At 43.1% G+C, this 21458-nt stretch overlaps 1 protein-coding gene across 1 annotated transcript in view; it reads right to left on the reverse strand.

Moving 5' to 3' along the window:
• LOC140393279 (alpha-centractin-like) overlaps positions 1-21458 on the reverse strand; it is a 70463-nt gene that overhangs the window by 11220 nt on the left and 37785 nt on the right. Inside the window, 6 exon segments of the mRNA XM_072479576.1 lie at positions 801-862; positions 10687-10861; positions 12566-12658; positions 14336-14552; positions 16143-16267; positions 21054-21179. Coding sequence (XP_072335677.1) covers positions 801-862; positions 10687-10861; positions 12566-12658; positions 14336-14552; positions 16143-16267; positions 21054-21179 — 798 coding nt within the window.

Consider the following 21458-nt stretch of genomic DNA (forward strand, 5'->3'; position numbering starts at 1 on the left):
AGTGGGGTACCGCAGGGATCAGTGCTGGGACCCCAGCTATTCACAATATATATTAATGATTTGGATAAGGGAACAAAATGTAATATCTCCAAATTTACAGATGACACAAACTTGGGTGGGGTGGGGGGTGAGCTGTGTGGAGGATGTAGAGATCCTTCAGTGTGATTTGGACAAGTTGAGTGAGTGGGCAAATGAATGGCAGATGCTGCATAATTTTGATAAATACGAGGTTATCCACTTTGGTAGCCAAATTGGGAAGGCAGATTATGATCTGGAAAAAAAAGAGGGCTGGAAAGATACAGAAACGGAAAGCTATTCTCCTATTCTATATGGGTCTCTTACTCAAACCAGGCATCAGTAAAGTCTGTCTCACTTCCTACAAACCAACGGTGTGGCTATGGTACCCGCATGGGTCCCGGTTTTGCCTGTCTCTTTATGGGGTATGTAGAACATTCCTTGTTCCAGTCCTACTCCGGCCCCATCCCACAACTCGGTACATCAACGACTGTTTCGGTGCCACTTCATGTTCCCATCTGAATCTGGAAATTTTTCCTATTAATTTCACTTCCAATGCCCACTCCTATATCACCTTCACATGGTTCATCTCCGACACTTCCCTTCCTTGACCTTTATATTTCAATTTCTGGGGATAGACTGTCCACTAGTATCCATTACAAACCCACCGACTCCCACAGCTACCTCGACTATAGCTCTTCACACCCCACATCTGGTGATAATTCTGTCTCAGTGAAGTCTGTTCTGTATGCTCCCATCAATTAGCCCGTGCCACATAACAATACCTTTATTTTTATATCTTTTGGAGCCAATTTCTTTACTTCACTCAGCAGTCTATCACCAAATCCTGGGGATAAAAAAACACAGCAAATTAAAAGCAGTTGGCGATGAAGGCCAGTGAAAACTAAAAGCACTACATCATGTGCATCAGTCCTCAGTAGATTTTCCAAACAAATGTTGGTGACCGAGCCGAATTCAACATGTGTTTTGGAAATTAAATGTTGCAGATTGTGAAACTCATTTAGATCCAGACCCGTTTCACATCTCAGCTTGAGATTGAATGCATCCATAATCTACTAAACAGGCGGAAGAAATCCGAACATCTAAAAAAAATAAGTGATTTCTTGCAACAAGAAACCTGCCTCATAATCAAAAACCTTAGCGCTGGTATTTAAAGAATTGTGATGGAGAGGTTTCACTTGTGCTGGTACAGAATAGCGTTTGTTTTATAGAATTTACAGTGCAGAAGGTTATTCGGCCCATCGAGTCTGCACCGGCCCTTGAAAGAGCACCCCACTTAAACCCACACTTCCAACCTATCCCTGTTACCCAGTAACCCCACCAACCTTTTTTGGACACTAAGGGCAATTTAACATGGCCAATCCACCTAACCTACACATCTTTGGACTGTGGGAGGAAACCGGAGCACCCGGTGGAAACCCACACAGACACAGGGAGAACGTGCAGACTCCACTCAGACAGTGACCAAAGCCAGGAATCAAACCTGGGACCCTGGAGCTGTGAAACAACTGTGCTAACCACTGTGCTATGATCCAGTCACATTACATGCTCCACAGGGTCAAAAGATCAGAGCTGCGAATTCTATTCCTCCCAAATCCTGAATGTCTATGGGAAGATATTAGTTGGTCAGTTAATAGTTATTAGTTTCAACTGCTGTTGATAGGGAGAATCTACATTTATATAGCACCTTTCACAACCTCAGGATATTCAAAAGCACTTTACAGCCAATGAAACACATTTTTTAAAATTCTAAATTTAGATTATCCAATTATCTTTTCCAATTAAGGGGCAATTTAGCGTGGCCAATCCACCTACTCTGCACATTTTTGGGTTGTGCGGACGAAGCCCACGCAGGCACGAGGAGAATGTGAAAACTCCACACGGACAGTGACCCAGAGCCAGGATCGAACCTGGGACCTCAGCGCCATGAGGCAGCTGTGCTAACCACTAGGCCACCGTGCTGCCTATCAATGAAGCATATTTTGAAGTGAAGTCGTTATGGTAATATCGGGAATTTGCCGATAGTACAGGTAATTTGCACACAGGAAGCTCCCACAAACAGGTACAGAATGATACCCAGATATTCTGTTTCATTAATGTTGGTTGAGGGATTAACGTTGTCTGGGACACGAGGGGGAACTCCCCTGCTCTTCACAATTGTGCCACGGGATCTTTTGCATTCAACGGAGAGAGAAGTTGAGGCCTCGGATTAACATTGCGCCTCCAATAGTGCTGCACCCACAAGAGTGAGCTACAGCTAACGCCGGTTACATTACATTAAACACCAGTTCTACTCAACAGATTAAACAAGAATGAAAGAGGATACTTATTGGCTGGAAATTGGAAACGCTTTTCCCAAATGGCCGTCCTTACATCCTGTATCTTTTCAAATCTTGTCAACTCGAAGAACAAAACACCAAAGAAAAACTGAAAAGAACATAACATAAAGAGAGCTTCTTTGCTGCCCTGGACAGTTGCTCAATGTGCTGCGTGTTCCCAGTGGAACTTCAATTATTCACCAGTTGCCATTAATAAACTGTGGGTAAGGGTGTTCCCTATTATGGCAGATGACTGCTTAAGAACTACCTAATGGTTACTATAATTTCACAATCTGCCTGGGGTATGAGAAAAATTAAAACAGATCCAGAACTCAATTTCCTTCACATTGACAAAATGAGTTGTATTTATTGCCGAGACTTTCCCTGGCGCATCAAGGAAGCTAAACAAATGTAAATCGATTTTGAACTGAACATTCAAGACACACTCAAACGTGAGGACTGCTGGAGGATAATATTCAGCCTTCTATTTGGCCGGTTTGAAAAACATATCAAGCATTTAAGAGAACCAATCTTTCAGACAAATGGACATTCCCCTTTCTGTAAACTCTCCATATGTTGGTTTATTCACTAGGGGGCAGTGCACTGCTATAGAAGGACTGTTCCTCAGTAACACAGTGTTGTAAAACCCCAGTTACACTGCAAACTAAATTGCTGCATAATTCACATAAAGGTTCTAGTGGCACACAGTGGAAGGTATGAGACTTCACAACTACAATTTCAATGGAAGCGAATCACTGGTGCAACAGAGCCACATATAAGTGGTGCAGTCTGTTCCTGTAGCATTTTCTGTTGAATGCATTAAAGTCAGGTGATTTGCGTGCTGAAGAGAGAGGAATAAATGTAAGAAATAAAAAAGTGTCCGCTCTGTTATTCTTTAAAAGGCTCAGTATGACTTTGAAAAAGCTACTCAGAACAAGCATTCCGACTACTCATGTTATAAAAAGGATATAGAGGCACTGGAGAGGGCGCAGAGAAGATTTAGAAGGATGATACCAGAAATACATGAGTTTTGGGTATATACAGCAAAGAATTGACAGGCATTGGAGTGACCTAGTGGAGACCTTTAAAATTGTGAAAGATTTTAATGACGTGGATGCAGAGCGAATGTTTCCTCTTGTGGGGAAGAGCATAACTAAAGGCCAACAATATAAGATAGTTACCAAAAAATCCGATAGGGAATTCAGAAGAGACTTCTTCACCCAAAGAGTGGTACAAATATGGAACTTACTACCACGGAGTGGTTGAAGTGCATAGTATAAATGTGTGTAAGGGGAAACCAGATAAGCACATTAGGAAGAAGGGAGCTGAAAGTAATGATGTTCGGTTTAAATCAAAAAAAGGAGGTGGTTTGGGTAGACCATGAACCGCAGCATGGACTATTTCGGCCAAATATCTGTTTCTGTGCTGTATAAATGATCTGTTCCATTGTGAGTTGTATCAGGAAAATGATGAAGAGTAAGTAAAGGCAGCACTAGGCAGCGCAGTGGCACAAGTGGGTAGCGCTGTGGCTTCGCGGCGCCGGGGTCCCAGGTTCGGTTCCCCGCTGGGTCGCTGTCTGTGCGGAGTCTGCATGTTCTCCCGTGTGTGCGTGGTTTCCTCCGGGTGCTCCGGTTTCCTCCCGCGGTCCAAAGACATGCAGGTTGGGTGGATTGGCCATGCTAAATTGCCCTTAGTGACCAAAAAGGTTAGGAGGGGTTATTGGGATAGGGTGGAACTGAGAGCTTAAGTGGGTCGGTGCAGACTCAATGGGCCGAATGGCCTCCTTCTGCACTGTATGTTCTATGTTCCGATGTGGGTATATTCATGTTTCACACTCTTGCGGGAAGCGATGACAATCTAAGTAGAACATTCTCCACTGCTTCCCCCCCCCCCTTCCGCCTCTGTAGAAAATAAACACTCTCCTTTCCAACAGTTGGGCAGATTTTGTTAATTTTTAGCTGGCGAGGACTCTTGGGAATGTAGGAAGGGAGGGAGGAGAGAAAGGGGGGAGAAGGGACAAGAGGTCAGTAAGCCCCAGCAGGATTTTCTGACCATTAATTTTAAACAGACCAACTGATTAAAAGTAATGTAAAGAGGGAAAGAAGTTAAGAGTTACATTGAACTTTTAAAGGAATACTGTTTCCAATCATTGAAGCCCATAAGTGGTAGGTTCTTCAACTCTGGATTTTAGCTCACGTTCTAGTGCAATTTTTTTATTTGCATTGTTTCTGTCGAGACATTAATTATTGAGTCAATTGATACCATAACCAAAAAACACCATACCTCTGTCAAAGTCCTCCTGGGTGTTATTAACAGCAGAACAAATCCCCACAATTAGGTAATAAAATGCAAAATCTGCAGAGATGATGGGGGATTATGCTGAATAATTGTTACGTCCTTAGTTAATTTAAAAAAAAAATATTGTACTAAAGTGAAAGCAACATTTAACTCCGAAAGGGCAGATTAAAAGAGAGGGGAGCTCCGAGGCAGGACTACAGAAACTTTGACTCTATAATCTACACAAAGTGCTGAAAGGGAGATCTCACTGAGATATCCAAACTATTAGATGGTATAAATGGATAGTAAGGTAAGCCCACAATCTAGATGATGCAGCAAATAGACACGTAAACATTAACAACCTACACTTGTATAGTGCCTTAATAAAACATCTGGAGTATGAGACAGGGCAAGAATTTTGGTTAAAAAAGTTCAGGGAAATGCCTGAAGGTGAGGTCGAAGAGAATCACCTCAACATTTGCTGGTGAGAAATAGTTTTAATACAGATGCTTGGAAGAACCGTTTTACTCCAACTGTAATAAGTATTTGTAACAATCTGCTAGGCAGGGTTGTAGAGACGAAAACACAGTGGAGCTGCTTGATATAATGGGAGAACCAAGACGCTAGAGACATGGGTTTCAATTGGCCAATTAAACCTTCCATAACCACGACTTTTCTTTGGGTAGATGGGAGAAATGCATTTGATGCACTTTCCCCAGAGTTATGAGCAACCTAGGATTTTCAGAAAGTCTTTGATAAGGTATCACACAGAAGAGCATTGGGGAAGATTAAGGGATATGGGATTAAGAGAACCATAGAACCCCAACAGCACTGAAGGATGCTATTTGGCTCATCGAGTCTGCACAGATCCTCCAAAAGAGCACCCTACCTAGGCTCACTCCCACTCCCGATCCCCGTTTCCGCTTAATTCCAGTTAATCTGCACATCTTTGGACACTAAGGGGCAGGATTGGGAGTGGAAACTTCAAATCGGGTTAACTTTTTTATTGTGTACACAACAGCCAAATGCACAGTAGCAATCCTTCTTTTCTCCCCTAATAATGGGGAGAGACTTCCTCTGGTCAATATCTGCGCAATCTTCCGGAACTGTTTTAAGAATAAGCAAGAAATAGCAGTAAACATCAGTGGATAGCACTGGGACTGCGGCGCTGAGGACCCGGGTTCGAATCCCATCCCTGGGTCACTGTCCGTGTGGAGTTTGCACATTCTCCCCCATGTCTGTGTGGGTTTCGCCCCCACAACCCAAAAATGTGCAGGCTAGGTGGATTGGCCACGCTAAATTGCCCCTTAATTGGAGAAAAATTAATTGGGTATTCTAAATTTATTTTAAAAAAGAAATAGTAGTAAACATAGCTGAAAGATTTTCAACCTTGCTATCACATAGAAACCAAAGGAAATTTCTCCTCATTACCCCTCAAATTTCAAACAGAAAAATATTTCTTTGTGTATCACTGCGATAGTTCTGCATCTTTTCCCCGCAATCCGTGAATCCACCGGATTGGGAGTTTGCCAATTTAGACTTGCTTTGGTCTGAATTGTGGATATGTGGGGTTATATTCAATGGGACTTGGGATGTGTTACCCCAAACCATTACACTTTTAACTATAAAGTAAAGAGAAGTAGCCCACTGGACTTGAATGGATCCGAACTCAGGTCCCAAAGGTGGAAGGACAATGGGGTAAATGTTCCAGTCCTGCCTACCGCAGGAATGATCACGAGCAGGCGTAAAATTTGGCACATCTTTTTAAGGTCCGTTGACCTCGGGCAGGAATTTCCAGTCTCTGGGTGAGCTCGACCGGAAAATCCCACCCAATGAGTCATTCCACTGTGCAAAGAGTCCCCTAGTCTAAATCAGAGAATCTACAGAAGGAGGCCATTTGGCCCATCGAGTCTGCAGAGGCACTTGTAAAGAGCACCCCACCTAAGCACACGCCTCCACCCTACCCCCATAATCCGACCTTTTGCACACTAAGGGACAATTTAGCACGGCCAATCCACCTAACCTGGACATCTTTGGACTGTGGGAGGAAACCCATGCAGACACGGGGAGAACGTGCAAGCTCCACATAGACAGTCACCCGAGGCCGGAATTGAGCCCCGGACTCTGGAGCTGTGAGGCAGCAGTGCTCACCACTGTGCCACCAGTTCTAAAAATGAAAGTAAAAGAGAGTTCAAAATAATTTACTATTTCATTTTATGTCTCATCAGGGAGTCAAAAGTGATTTTTAAAAAAAAAACAGTATGCTAAAGTTTTAATTACTGCTAAAAAAAACTCTCGTATTTAATTCTGAATTATTGTCAGAAATATTAAAACTTCTTTTTCCTACAGCTCTCAAAATCAGGGGCGTCATTCTCCGACCCCCCAGCGGGTCGGAGAATGGCCGTTGGCCGCCATGAATCCCGCCCCCGCCAGTTGCCGAAGTCTCCGATACCGGAGATTGGGCGGGGGCGGGAATCGGGCCGCGCTGGTTGGCGGGCTCCCCCGCTCAATTCTCCGGCCCGGATGGGCCGAAGTACCGCCGAGAAATTGCCTGTCCCGCCGGCGTAAATTAAAGTAGGTATTTACCGGCGGGACAAGGCGGCGTGGGCGGGCTCCAGGGTCCTGGGGGGGCGCGGGGCGATCTGACCCCGGGGGGTGCCCCCACGGTGGCCTGGCCTGCGATCGGGGCCCACCGATCCGCGGGCGGGCCTGTGCCGTGGGGGCACTCTTTCCCTTCCGCCTCCGCAACGGCCTCCACCATGGCGGAGGCGGAAGAGACTCTCCCCACTGCGCAAGCGCGGGAAACTGTCAGCGGCCGCTGACACTCCCGCGCATGCGCCGCTCGGGGATGTCATTTCCGCGCCAGCTGGCGGGGCAACAAACGCCGTTTCCGCCAGCTGGCGGGGCGGAAATCCCTCCGCCGCCAGCCTAGCCCCTCAATGTCGGGGCTCGGCCCCCAAAGATGCGGAGCATTCCGCACCTTTGGGGCAGCGCGATGCCCGTCTGATTGGCGCCGTTTTGGGTCCCAGTCGGCGGACATCGCGCCGTTGGGGGAGAATTTCGCCCCATATCTTTCATTCCTTTATTTATTTTCTGTACATGATTTGACAATGAATTTAACTCACACTCCTGGTTTGGATTATGTGGGTCAGTGAGGGTTTTTCAATCTGATTGGGAATGGAGATACAATGTTGCTTGCCTTATTCACCCAGTCCCAGATCTGCTGCTGAGGGTGCTGTGCAACTTAGTTCTCTCATAATGACAAGTTCCATTGCAAAAGATCTGTAGGCAAGTGTAAGTATAACAAATGCCTAGCACTGTTCGTTCCAAAGATGCGCAGGTTAGGTGGACTGGCCATGTTATTTTTAAAATTTAGAGCACCCAATTCATTTTTCCAATTAAGGAGCAATTTAGCGTGGCCAATCCACCCAGCCGGCACATCTTTTGGGTTGTGGGGGCGAAACCCAGGCAAACACGGGGAGAATGTGCAAACTCCACACGGACAGTGACCCAGAGCCGGGACCGAACCTGGGACCTCTGTGCCACTGTGCTGCCCCCGGGGGATTGGCCATGTTAAATCGCCCCTTGGTGTCCAAAGATTTGCAGATGAGGTTATGGGGATAGGGTGGGGGTGTGGGCCTAGGTAGGGTGCTCGCTCGGAGGGTCGGTGCAGACACGATGGGCCAAATGGCCTCCTTCTGCACTGTAGGGGTGCTATGGTTCACATTTGACTCCAAAATCAAGACCAATCAAAGAATGAGAGGATTAAATGATACCTATGTAGATTTCGAAGCATGAATTACAGCTCAATTACAACAAAAGACCTTTCAGAAAAAGTGCATTGCCAATGCAACATTTCTTATGGAGTGGGGAGAAAAGTGGGTTGAGGAAACTAGTGCTTCTTCCAGCTCCTCGCCCCCTTCATCAGCACAGACATTGACAGCAGGCAAATTATTTGACTGTGGCTCCATCTCGGGCACACCCAATATCAAAAACATTTAGAAATGACAGATTTTCAGCAGAAATCACAGGACAGACATCAGACACCGGACATTTACCCCTCCACTTCACAAGCACACCAATGTCAATCATAGAAGCTCTTATAGATCTGACAGAGATCAGCTAGCTCAGCATTGAACAGGAATTGAACTTGGCACCTGCCTGGGTAGCATAAATCAATTCTATTTTTACCATATCACTGCAGTTCATTTTCACTGTTTTGACTTTTCCCAAAAAGATTTTCCTTATCGGATTCACATTGAACTGAATTTAAATTTCATTTTACCAATGACAATTTTTTTTTCTCGGATAAAAAATATTTTTTGACTCCCAACTGATATGGAAAAGAACAAACAATCGTTTAAAGCGCTTGTCTGATATTTGTTTATCCACTAGATTAGCAATGGTAAAATAAACGGATAAACGCAGATATTAAAATAACAGACAAATGCAATGCGTTTTTTTTCCTTTAACACTGTCAGCAGGATTTCCAGACTTATATTAAGTTGTCTAATTGTAAATCCCAATATGATGAATGTCCCTGTTATATTGCAAGTTTGGATCAATGCAGTGCGATCTTTTCATCATGTCAAACCAAACATGTAATTAAACATTGCTGATATAGTTTGTCATCAGTAGTGAGAACACTGAAAATCATGGTCATGCACCTGCGGCTAACAGACACTATTGAGGGGACCATTTAAAATGTCTAAAATATTTCCATTTCAAATGATAAAAGTGGAACAAAGAGATATTCAGTTGTCACCATAATTATAACTATCATCTGCAGCGTGAACTCTTGTATATACTACTGTAGAACTCTTGCTTCCTCCCAATTAATACAAAGGACATTGGGCAGTGTGATATTGAAGGTTCCCACTGGCACTTTAATTTTCAATGTGCCTGTTGTAACCTGCACAGATCCTATTGGGTAAGGACAATTGGTTATCTGGACAATTGGAGAATATGAGCTCCTTCGATAAGGGGGTGCGGCAATCGTTAACTGTTTCTGTCTTGTATATAATATAAATATATATATATGGAGCCAGCCAGTTAGGTACCGCCCAGAGAGAAGACCAGAAACAAAGTACTGTGCTGTGTAAATAAAGTTACGTTTCATTTGACTCACAAACTTGTGTTGGACTCTTCGTAGCCCTCACAAAAGGCTTTATGCAGTATTATCAGGACAAGGATGAATACACTGAAAGATCTAAAAGTAACCTATTACCAAATATAGGGGGCTCTGAATTTACTTGTCACACCTGAATGCCACATTTTTTTTAGACTGGCCACCTCCCAACACTCGGGTGCATGATGTGCATCATGAAATTCTCTGGTTGTGATTTGTCACGTGCTGTTGTCCCTGTCCAGGCAGGCGGTTGGGGTAGCCTGCCTCCTGATAGTAATCCTCATAGCAAGAGAAGGGAAACAGCAATAAATCCCAGCTCCACCAACATACCACACCCAACTGGGTCATGAGTGGAGGCTCAGACACAATGAAGCAAGTCTTCCGGGGGCCATAAATAAGCAGCGCCCAGCCATGCCACTGTGATGTTATGAACTGTTGCTTGTTAACTGGGACTTTTCCCAGAGTTATGTGCAGCCTAGAATTAAAAAATATATAATAATTAAATTGTACATCCTTATTAACAGCTTCTATAAGCCATCCATTTATGCAGTCCGAACTTGGTACCAGGTATTTAACTGCAGCTGGCTAGAGACTTTCTCTTGCCGTAGAAAAGCACCTGATCCACACAATCGCATGGCTGAGATCAAGAATTTGGTGAAATCGCATTTGCTTCCAATGTTATGTGACTGCTGTAATGCCCTAGTGCTACAACACTGTGCTACCACTATTTATACAGAATAAAAACACATTGTGCTTTCTGATAAAAATGTTGATGAATACAGAACATGAAACTTGCAAATGATGGTTGTAGCATTTTAACACGGGGAGGTAATTAATATAGATTGTATTGTACAAGTGTCCAGGTATGATAGAGCCAATCTCAGTTTGCAAGTTCCAAACGGTTCAGTTAATACATTAAATGGGTACCTTTGAATAAAGTTGATCCTCCCGACAGCACAATGTTAGAGAAGAGCGTTCGCCTAAGATCCATGTCAGATTTCTGAATTGCAAAGACTAAGACTTCATGGATTCCTTCGCACTCTTCACCAATCAGATCAGGTCGAAAGAGCAGCTCAGGTGCACGGAACCTCGCAGGGCCGATCTGCAAAGAGGAAAGAAATACGACTGTAAATGTTCTTGGTTGTCACAGGACACCAATCAAGAAAAAAATATAAATCAAGCCAGATGAAGCATTTCTCTAGACATTCAAACTGGCCAGAATGCTATTATTTATATCGCTATTTAACATATTTGAAACATGAAAATGCGCTCAGAAACTGATTGATTTGATTTTTTATTGTCACATGTATTAGTATACAGTGAAAAGTATTGTTTCTTGCATGCTGTACAGACAACGCATACTGTACAAAGGGAAGGACAGACTGCAATATGTAATGTTACAGTCATAGCTAGGGTGTAGAGGAAAGATTAACTTAATACGATTGTGTTGGTAGAAACACATTCATTGTTCAAATTTGAGAGTTTTGAAGCAGGTCCACGCAAAATATGGCCATCACACTCTAGCATTCTGGCCAGACTCTACGAAACTCATCTTGTTTGCGCGTATAACTTAATTGTCTGTCTAATTTGAATTTAATGGACCTGGGAGTTCGGAATGGACTATTGATTCTATGGCTGATAAATCCTAATTCAGAACACACAGATCTGTTGGCATCAGCAACCTGAGATATTTGCAATATAATGGGAACTTGGATTTAAACTTTATATTTGGCCTGCAATGATCTGTGGCATTCAAGAAAGATAAAATGTTTTGATACTGCTGTTCCCAAGGTTCCATGATATATGTATGTTAAATACAGAACAACGGAGTGCTTTTTGGATTCATTATTAACTAATTTGTTTATATCGTTTTTTTTAAATTAAGCTTATGGCTTTTGGGGACTGCTCTACTTACTCAGTATGCTATTTTAGTTACCTGCACGAGAGTCCCAGCAAATGAATCCAGTCTCCCAGCATCAACTATACTTTCTGGAAACTCAATCTCTATGTTAATCAGACTGCGGAAAGAAACCATTCCTAACCTCAATCCTAAATCTGCCTTTAACGACCTTGAAACGATGCCCACTTATTTTGCTGGCTCAACACACCGAAAAACATTATTCCAGATTCACTTCCTTGGTGCCATTAGTTAACTTATACACCGCCAATCATTTCCCCAATTTATCAAATCATTCTTCATTTGACATTGTGCACTGTCCATGAGACTTGGATGTCTTCACATTATAGACTGATTTTTGTGAATGAAGGAGTCAAGGGAGTAGGGTGATAAAGTGGAGTTGACTTAGAGGATCAGCCACGATCTTACTGAATTGCAGAGCAGGCTAGAGGGGCGTTTGGCCGATTCCTCCCATTTCTTCCGTTCTTATATCCTAACAGAAATCTGTTTCCCCTTTGGCACAGTAGGTACAGGAAGGAAGGAAACCTAATCATGTTGTGTATTATGGCACTAAATTCCTCCACTTCCAAAGGGTTGAGGAAAAAGCCACCATAAAATAATGCCTGATGGCCACAAGATCATAGGATATCATATTGATGAGGAAGGTCACTCACCTCATCCTAGCTCACCTAGACAACAAAAAAGAGAGTCCCCCCCCTTATAGCATCTGACTGTTCTCTCAAGGGTTCCTGCCCCCACTATCTGGAAATCCATTCCTCTGCCTTTTGCCAGGTTGAACCTCCGCTCTCCTTGTCCAGATTGACACTGTGCTTCCCCTTGTCCGTCTGTTATGACTTAACTTGAACAAGCAGCATTAGCAACCATGCATGAGTTGAGATTGAACCTTACTTCAATTGTGCTTCCATCAGGCAAGATGTACTGGGCTTTCTCAGTCTCCAGAGTTTCATCTTTTTGTGGATTTATTGACAGGTAACAGGCACGCTGCAAAGCACAAAGACCAGGTCATTTCCCAGAAAGGCACAATGAACATCAAAAATTAAAACAGTAATTTTAAATAATTTCCTCAAAGAAAGATGACAATTATAGGTGAGACATTCTTTAACGTGATAATTGAATTCAGGATTCTGCATAAAGGTAACCAATTGGTAAAGCTAGAAGGGCATTAGGCCTTCCTTTCTGGATTGGCACTGTCACACTACCTTCTAAGCATTCTAAGCCTTCTAAGCATTCACAGTTTTTAATTCAATCAAGGGAAGCATTTATTGCCCATCCCTATAAAACTGAGGGTTTGAATGGTCATTTCAGGGGGCTGTTAACAGCCAATTAGATTGCTATGAGTTTGAAGTCACATATAGACAAGACCAGGTTAGGACACCAGTGAACCAGGTGGGAGGCACGGTAGCACAGTGGTTAGCACCGTTGCTTCACAGCACCAGGGTCCCAGGTTCGATTTCTGGCTTGCGTCACTGTCTGTGCGGAGTCTGCACGTTCTCCGTGTCACCGCGTGGGTTTCCTCCGGGTGCTCCGGTTTCCTCCCACAAGTCCCGAAAGAAGAGCTGTTAGGTAATTTAGACATTCTGAATTATCCCTCAGTGTACCCGAACAGGCGCCGGAATGTGGTGACTAGGGGCTTTTCACAGTAACTTCATTGCAGTGTTAATGTAAGCCTACTTGTGACAATAATAGATTATTAATCATTAATGATACTAGCTTTCCATTCTAGTTTTATTTATTTAACTGAATTTAAATTCCACAGCTGTCACGGTAGGACTTGAACTTATGGCTCCAGATCTATGGTTCAGGCCTCTGGATTACTAGTCCAGTAACATAACCACTTTGCTATCATACCCCTCAGGTTTGCAGTCATATGGCAACGGTTTGCAGTCATATGGCAACATTTTGCAAGACCCCCCCCTCTCCGATTTAAATAATTAAGGGGCATTCAACGGGTTAGTTTGAGGGGTTGCTGGCATATCACCCTCATTATGTGGAGGGATCGCCCATCTGCAAGGAGATGGACACTCTGCAGAATCCCAGGTGGGTGCCATTGACGTCAGAGGTTCCATGGCCCAAATAACGAGACCCAAGCAGCACTGACACTGCCATTAGAATGGCTACACCTCCGACTGTTGGGGCCTACCTGTCTGGCAGAGGAAAATAATTTCCACTCCTCTGCAAGGGCTCCTCATTCACCTTGTAGCCTCAGCAGCAGCCAGCTGTCCCTGCTGCTAAAGTTACAGAGCTGCCTGGCCCCTGATTGGGCTGGCTGCGTGGAAGAGCCAGCCCACTGTCTTAATTGGATGTTGGGCTGAGTGATGGCTAATTAAAAGGCCAACTCCAGGAAGATAGCTGTGGTCCCGCTATCCACCAATACAGAGTCGTGACTCGCATATTGCTAGCCCCCCACATTGGACATACCCCTTCTGAGAAAATCATATACATCATTTGTTATTATTGCCTACATGGCGTATAAAAAAAAAATATTTTCAATTAAAGAAGGTAATCTTTGTAGTGATTAAGGAAGACATAAATTTATTGTTTTACATTACCAAATGAGAACTCATTCCCACCACTTTAAACAAATTATCAGTAATAATATCAATAATTATCAGCAATAAGTCAATTTTATGTGCAATAAAAGTATAAGATTCTATCTACCTCTTTGATTGTTTTCACAATCTCAAATTCTGATGATGTATGAAAGTCATATCCTTCTTTTCTAAGGAACAGACGTAAATAGCGAGATACATCACGTCCTGCAATATCAATCCTCATGATGGAATGTGGCATTGCAAACCCTTCATATATAGGAACTGCATGTGTGACTCCATCGCCTGAATCTAACACCACGCCTGTTGTTCTGCCTGTGGCATACCTTCAGAAAAGCAGAAAAAGAAACCCATTGGAAAGCAGACCCAAGTGTGTTAATATTTGAATAATCAAAAGACATTTTGGCAACTCAAATAAGCAGATGAAACATATTTGCACTCTCAAACTTTAAAAAAATGTATTTTTGTCCGGTCCTTCAATAAACATAATGAGCCATGCAAGCACCTTCCTAACCCATTCCCCTCTTGGGTTACCAATTAGAGACATTTGGGAGCACAGAATGTCACTTGATAGTCATTACAGCAAAGAAGGAGGCCATTCAGCCTGTCAAGTCCATACAGGCACTCTGTAGAGCCATCCAGTCAGTTCTATTCCCCTGTTTATTTCCCTCAAGTGTCTTTCCAATTTCCTTTTGAAATCATTGATTGTCTTCACTTTCACCAATCTCTTAGGCAGTAAGTACCAGGTCATAACCACTCACTGCCTATAAAAGTTATTTTTCATAAGAGTCACACAGTGCCAGCCAGCCGGTTTAGCTCAATTGGCTGGACAATTGGTTCGTGATGCAGCACGGGTTCAATTCCCATACTGGCTGAGGTTATTCATGAATGCCCTGCTATTCTCAACCTGGCCCTCGCCCGAGGTATGGTGATCCTCAGGTTAAATCACCACCAGTCAGCTCTCGCCCTCAAAGGGGAAAGAAGTCTATGGCCATCTGTGACTATGGCGACTTTACTTACAGTACAGAAGAGGCCCTTCAGTCCATCTAATTTGCACCGACAAAACTTCACTAAATCTACACTAATCCCACTTTCCAGCACTTGGCCCATATAGTAGCGAACGTTTTGACATTTCAAATGCTCATCCATGTACTTTATTGCAAGTTCAAACAAATTCAAAATTCAAAAAAAGTGCAACGTGATTAAGTCAAGGAAAGAGTGGGAGTATAGAAACCCAGACACAATTTCCAGTCTGCGTTGAGTCAGATAATCTCAGTTGAAGTTGCAAAAGGGATGATATCCTTGGTTAGAAGAGGAGAGAGGAGAAAATGATTAAATCTGCCAGGATCCCCACCTCTGAATATAATCCTGCAATCTTTGCTGGAATTGCACTTGGCTGTGACACTATCTACGGTCAAAAGGCTTGCCAAAATCTATTGTCAAGACTCACATAAATAATGGAAGCCATCTGAACAAGTATCTGAGGGTGATCTGTACTCATATAACAGTACACAACTGTGAGTCAATGCCTTCAGGAGAGGAGTAAAGAGGAAAAATTGGCAAGAATGAGAGAAATAAAATCTGGAAATAAGTATAATCTGTACTATCCAAGTCTGTTAATGTGTTTAAGAAGCATATTAGAGACTTGGGGAATCTCTGGTTGCGGCTGCCAGCAGAACCTAATTAAACACCAATCATTCCTGGTAAGTATGAAGTTCCATCCCTTCAAATAAATTAAGGTTGTCTACGTGAGAGAAGTATAATGTTTCAGTCGCTGCTTCGTCACTTGTAACTTACTGAACAAGATGGAAGCAAAAATCAAGGGAAAAAATCCTTTGGCTTGATGATAAAACAGACAAAGAGCTCAAAAAGTTAAATTTCATTTATTCATGCATTTCTGAATATGCAATACTAACAGGCTAAGTACTGCTTGCATCGAGATGAATAAAGCAGGAACATTGAAAGTCTCAAAGAAAACCTCGGCAGCACGTTCACGATTTTTTCTCGGATTCAAGGGAGCCTCTGTGAGGAGTACTGGATGCTGGGAAAGACACAACAGATAATACAAATCATCATCTTTTCAATTAGCAAAGTACTTTCTCACATGCCCGATAAACGTAGAATGATTCAAACCGCCAAAACAAAGTTATTTTAGGATTTAATTAAAAACTTGCACCAATTTTCAAAAAAGTGAAATGTAATCCAATTTTCTTAATTGGAAAATATCCCACTCAACAAATGACTAACCGTAACCTTGCTGGCAAAATACAGTTCACTTGTCACAGTTCGCGGGGCAAGAGAAATTATGCTGACCATGTAACTTTTAAAGACATTGAACGATTACAAAAGAAAACAAAGGTGTAGTGACTGAACAGGAAGAATGGGTAATAACTGCCAAGCAGAAAATTACGCTGCAGGTGGGAGGATATTTTTCAGTGGTTATGAACAATGGATGCTTCAGAGTAGGTTTAACAAAACAGTGAATGATTACCACTACTGAAATAACATTCCATTTTAGCCAATTATTTAAAAAAAGAGGAAGATTAATTAACAGTTGAATTCTAACATGTTGATTGTCTTCTGAAACCAGTGTTCTTTTGTCTTAAATCTTTAAAAAAATTTTTAGAGTACCCAATTATTTTTTTCCAATTAAAGGGCCAATTTAGCGTGGCCAATCCACCTACCCTGCACATCTTTTGGGTTGTGGGGGTGAGACCCACGCAGACATGGGGAGAATGTGCAAACTCCACACAGACAGTGACCCGGGGCCGGGATCGAACCCGGGACCTCAGTGCCGTGATGAAACCAGTGTTCTAAATCAAAGTTGAAGCAGGTTTTATTACTGTGAACACACTTAACTGCAGGATTTCCGAACATGAAACATGTTTTTACTGTGGTATTCTCAAATGAAAACCAGGAAAATTAACACTATTTATAGGTGAAGGTTTTTTGGGGGGACTGAAGAAAGGTATGTGGAGTTGGTACTAGGACCATGATTTTCTTGATGCACTAAAGGTATACTAATATAACAATAATAATCTTTATTAGTGTCACAAGTAGGCTTACATTTACACTGCAATGAAGTTACTGTGAAAATCTCCCAGTCACCACACTCCGGCGCCTGTCTGGGTACACGGAGGGAGAATTCAGAATGTCCAATTCACCTAACAAGCACATCTTTCGAGACTTGTGGGAGGAAAGTGGAGCACCCGGAGGAAACCCACACAGATACGGGGGGATACGTGCAGACTCCGTTCAGACGGTGACCCAAGCTGGGAATCGAATCCAGGTCCGTCCTGCTCTCTGAAGCAGTTCTAACCATTGTGTAACCGTGCCGCCTCTAATGGTCTAGATTCAGATGTGCAGGGCATAATTTCAAAATCTGCAGATGTCATAAAACATGGAAGGATTGTGAACCGAGAAGAGGATACGGATTGATTGACACCCTTGCGCATCATCAGCAGTAGGATTAGTTTCTTCTATCTTTTAAATTTCATAGGCAAGCTGGTGAATGGGCGGACAGGAGGGCTGATGAAATTTAATGCAGAGAAATGTGCAGTGATAAATTTTGGTCAAAGAACAAGGAAAGGCAATATAAAATAAAGGATGCAAGTCACAAAGGTGTGGAGGAGCAGAACAGCTCCCGGATGTTATATGAAAAGGGATCATTGAAGATGGCAGGGCAGATTGGGAAAGTGGCTAGTAAGGCATACACGATTCTGCCCATTCTAGAGAGGCATAGAGTACAAATACAAAGAAGTATGCTGAACCCTTTATAAAACACTGGTCCAGCGTCAACTTGAGGGTCATGCCCAATTCTGGGTCCCACTCTTAAGGAAGGATGTGACAGCGTAGAGGAGGTGTAGAAAAGAGAAACGAGAATGGTTCCAGGGATGAGTGGTTCCAGGGATGAGAGAGTTCAGTCATGAGGATAGATTGGAGAAGGTGGGGCTGTTCTCCTTCGAGAATGGGAGGTTGAGAGGCGATTTGATAGAGCTGTTCAAAATCCTGAAGTATCTGGACAGAGTAGAGGGAGAAACTGTTTCCTTTGAAGGAACGGTCGAGAACCAGTGGACATTGATTTAAAATGAATGGCAAAAAAACAACGGTGGCACAGGAAAAACATTTAACGCATCACGTGGTCAAGATTTGGGCCTAACCGAGTGTGGTATCGGCAAATGTGATTCTAATTGCAAAAGTTTTGCACACAAAATACATCTCTGGAAATATACAATGGTATGACTAAAAATCTAGTTTTAATAAATAACTAAAAATATAAGGCAATGAACCACCCTTGCGCATCATCAGCAGTAGGATTAGTTTCTTCTATCTTTTAAATTTCTGGGTTCGCGTTGTCGGGTGGAATGCTTTGACAAGGTGCCAGCTGGAGGGCATGATATACGTTAACAGTTTATAAAAGGAAAGCTCGGTTGAAAGAAAAATCAACGACATACTCTTCCACATTAGGGGCTGGTTTAGCACACTGGGCTAAATCGCTGGCTTTTAAAGCAGACCAAGCAGGCCAGCAGCACGGTTCAATTCCCGTACCAGCCACCATGAACAGGCGCCGGAATGTGGCGACTAGGGGCTTTTCACAGTAACTTCATTGACGCCTACTTGTGACAATAAGCGATTTTCATTTCATTTCATAAACTACCAGCCATTTCTGAGTAACATTAGTCAAACCTTGAAAGCAGATCATCTTCCTGCTTAACCAAAAGACAACGGGTAAAAAAAAAGGAACTGTACCCTGTAAAGACTGGGGGCCTACTGTACCCTGTAAAGACTGGGGGCCTACTGTACCCTGTAAAGACTGGGGCCTACCGTACCCTGTAAAGACTGGGGGCCTACTGTACCCTGTAAAGACTGGGGGCCGATTGTACCCTGTAAAGACTGGGGGCCTACTGTACCCTGTAAAGACTGGGGGCCTACTGTACCCTGTAAAGACTGGGGGCGTACTGTACCCTGTAAAGACTGGGGGCCTACTGTACCCTGTAAAGACTGGGGCCTACTGTACCCTGTAAAGACTGGGGCCTACTGTACCCTGTAAAGACTGGGGCCTACTGTACCCTGTAAAGACTGGGGGCCTACTGTGCCCTGTAAAGACTGGGGCCTACTGTACCCTGTAAAGACTGGGGGCCTACTGTACCCTGTAAAGACTGGGGGCCTACTGTACCCTGTAAAGACTGGGGGCCTACTGTACCCTGTAAAGACTGGGGGCCTACTGTACCCTGTAAAGACTGGGGGCCTACTGTTCCCTGTAAAGACTGGGGCCCTACTGTACCCTGTAAAGACTGGGGGCCTACTGTACCCTGTAAAGACTGGGGGCCTACTGTACCCTGTAAAGACTGGGGGCCTACTGTACCCTGTAAAGACTGGGGGCCTACTGTACCCTGTAAAGACTGGGGCCTACTGTACCCTGTAAAGACTGGGGGCTACTGTAATCCATTACAATCTAATTTCATCTCTCCTGGCTTCTGCTTTTGGAAACAAAGTCCTTCTACAAATGTAAAATAACTCATCTTAATTTTACAATCTGCAGTAAATTTCATTTTGGTTATCTTCCTGAAAAATAACTGTTTTGCATTTGGTGAGTAATCTCCAGCTGCATCATTAAAAAAAGAGTTGAAATAGGTAATGGTAATGCTGCTACACCATTGAATGATAGGTCAAAGATTTGCATTTGATTCCCCACTGAGGAAACTTTACCTCACCCATTCTAGTTCCCCTTTGTGACAACAAGCGAAGGGCTGGATGGTCCCCACAAAGAGAAAGGTTAAAAAAAAAAAAAACCCATCTGAAGCCCAGTAATTCTACGCCACTTTCATAGATTCCTTTAAGGCTCAAAAGCAGTCCTCTTGGTTTGTAAAGTGCAAGTACTGAGAGGGAGGATGTAGGGAACGGGAAACAAAGGCAGTGAGTACGACAGAGATAACAAGCAAGCAAGGAGCATGGGCAACAAAGGGGGACAGAGACAGGAGACAGAGGGGGCGAAATTCTTTTACCTAAAAAAAAATCTAAGGTTAATCAAGGTTCCCAATTCCAAATGCTATCCAAAAGAGAGGGGAGTAGATGGCTATGATGTACTCAAAGCGAAATACCCTGATAACATTTATCGTTTACGCTACTTTATGAAACATGATCACTTGGGTAAGGTGCCAAAAGCCTACTACTGCTCATGGAACCACATCGTAGCAAGAAGTTAACTCCTTCAGGACAGCACAGCGAGCAGATGGCAGAAAAAGAGGAAATAACTATTTTGTTGTGCCATTTTCAGAAGTAGAAAAAGAATCAAGCATTTCACAGTGGGTTAGCCCTGATGCCTCACGGCACCGAGGTTCTAGGTTCGATCCCGGCTCTGGGTCACTGTCCGTGTGGAGTTTGCACATTCTCCCCCGTGTCTGCGTGGGTCTCACCCCCACAACCCAAAGATGTGCAGGGTAGGTGTATTGGCCACGCTAAATTGCCCCTTCATTGGAAAAAAATAATTGGGTATTCTAAATTTTAAAAAAAGAATCAAGCATTTGTATTTATGTGCAAAGCTTATTAAGTGTTTTAAGGGGGAAAAAAGGTATAGCCGTATCATTTTAGAATTACATTAGAGATGCTGAAAGTTTACACCTCAGAGGTAAAATAGCAAATGCATGATATTTCCCAGCAATGGCAAATGCATGATATTTCCCAGCAATGTTAACTATCTGTATAGTGTGTACATACCACCAAACAACACTTGAGACTTTTAAAATTGAAAATATATAATCAGTGACTATGGTAACAATAGTCATTGTAAGAGTGAAAAGGTTTTATACGGAAACTATCCACCTCACCTCTTCAGAGAAAGTCTGGAGTTGGTCTTTGGAATACACGTACTGCCAGATTCGTTCCATATCATTCCAATCTTTTACAATTCCATGTTCCATTGGATACCTGATTGTTAACAGGCCCCTGTGTTCCTAATCAATCAAAATACATTGTGATTTATGGTAGTTAAATATCATTCAGATTCTTTGCTAACAATATTCAAGAAAGTGGGTTATGAGAAAAATACAGTAATTACACAGATGTTCCTTGCTGTGGTTCTAGTTTGTCACCTTTCCAAATTGTTTATGGAAGTCTTCACCAGATATTTAAATATGTGTTCTCATCTGTGCTTCCCCTGTCCCTCTGCTGAGGGTGTTTTAGGAGGGAGTGGGTGGGCGACATGTTATTAGATGGCTAGCCCACTGCCATTA

Source organism: Scyliorhinus torazame, chromosome 16 (genome assembly GCF_047496885.1).
Source record: "Scyliorhinus torazame isolate Kashiwa2021f chromosome 16, sScyTor2.1, whole genome shotgun sequence".
NCBI lineage: Eukaryota > Metazoa > Chordata > Chondrichthyes > Carcharhiniformes > Scyliorhinidae > Scyliorhinus > Scyliorhinus torazame.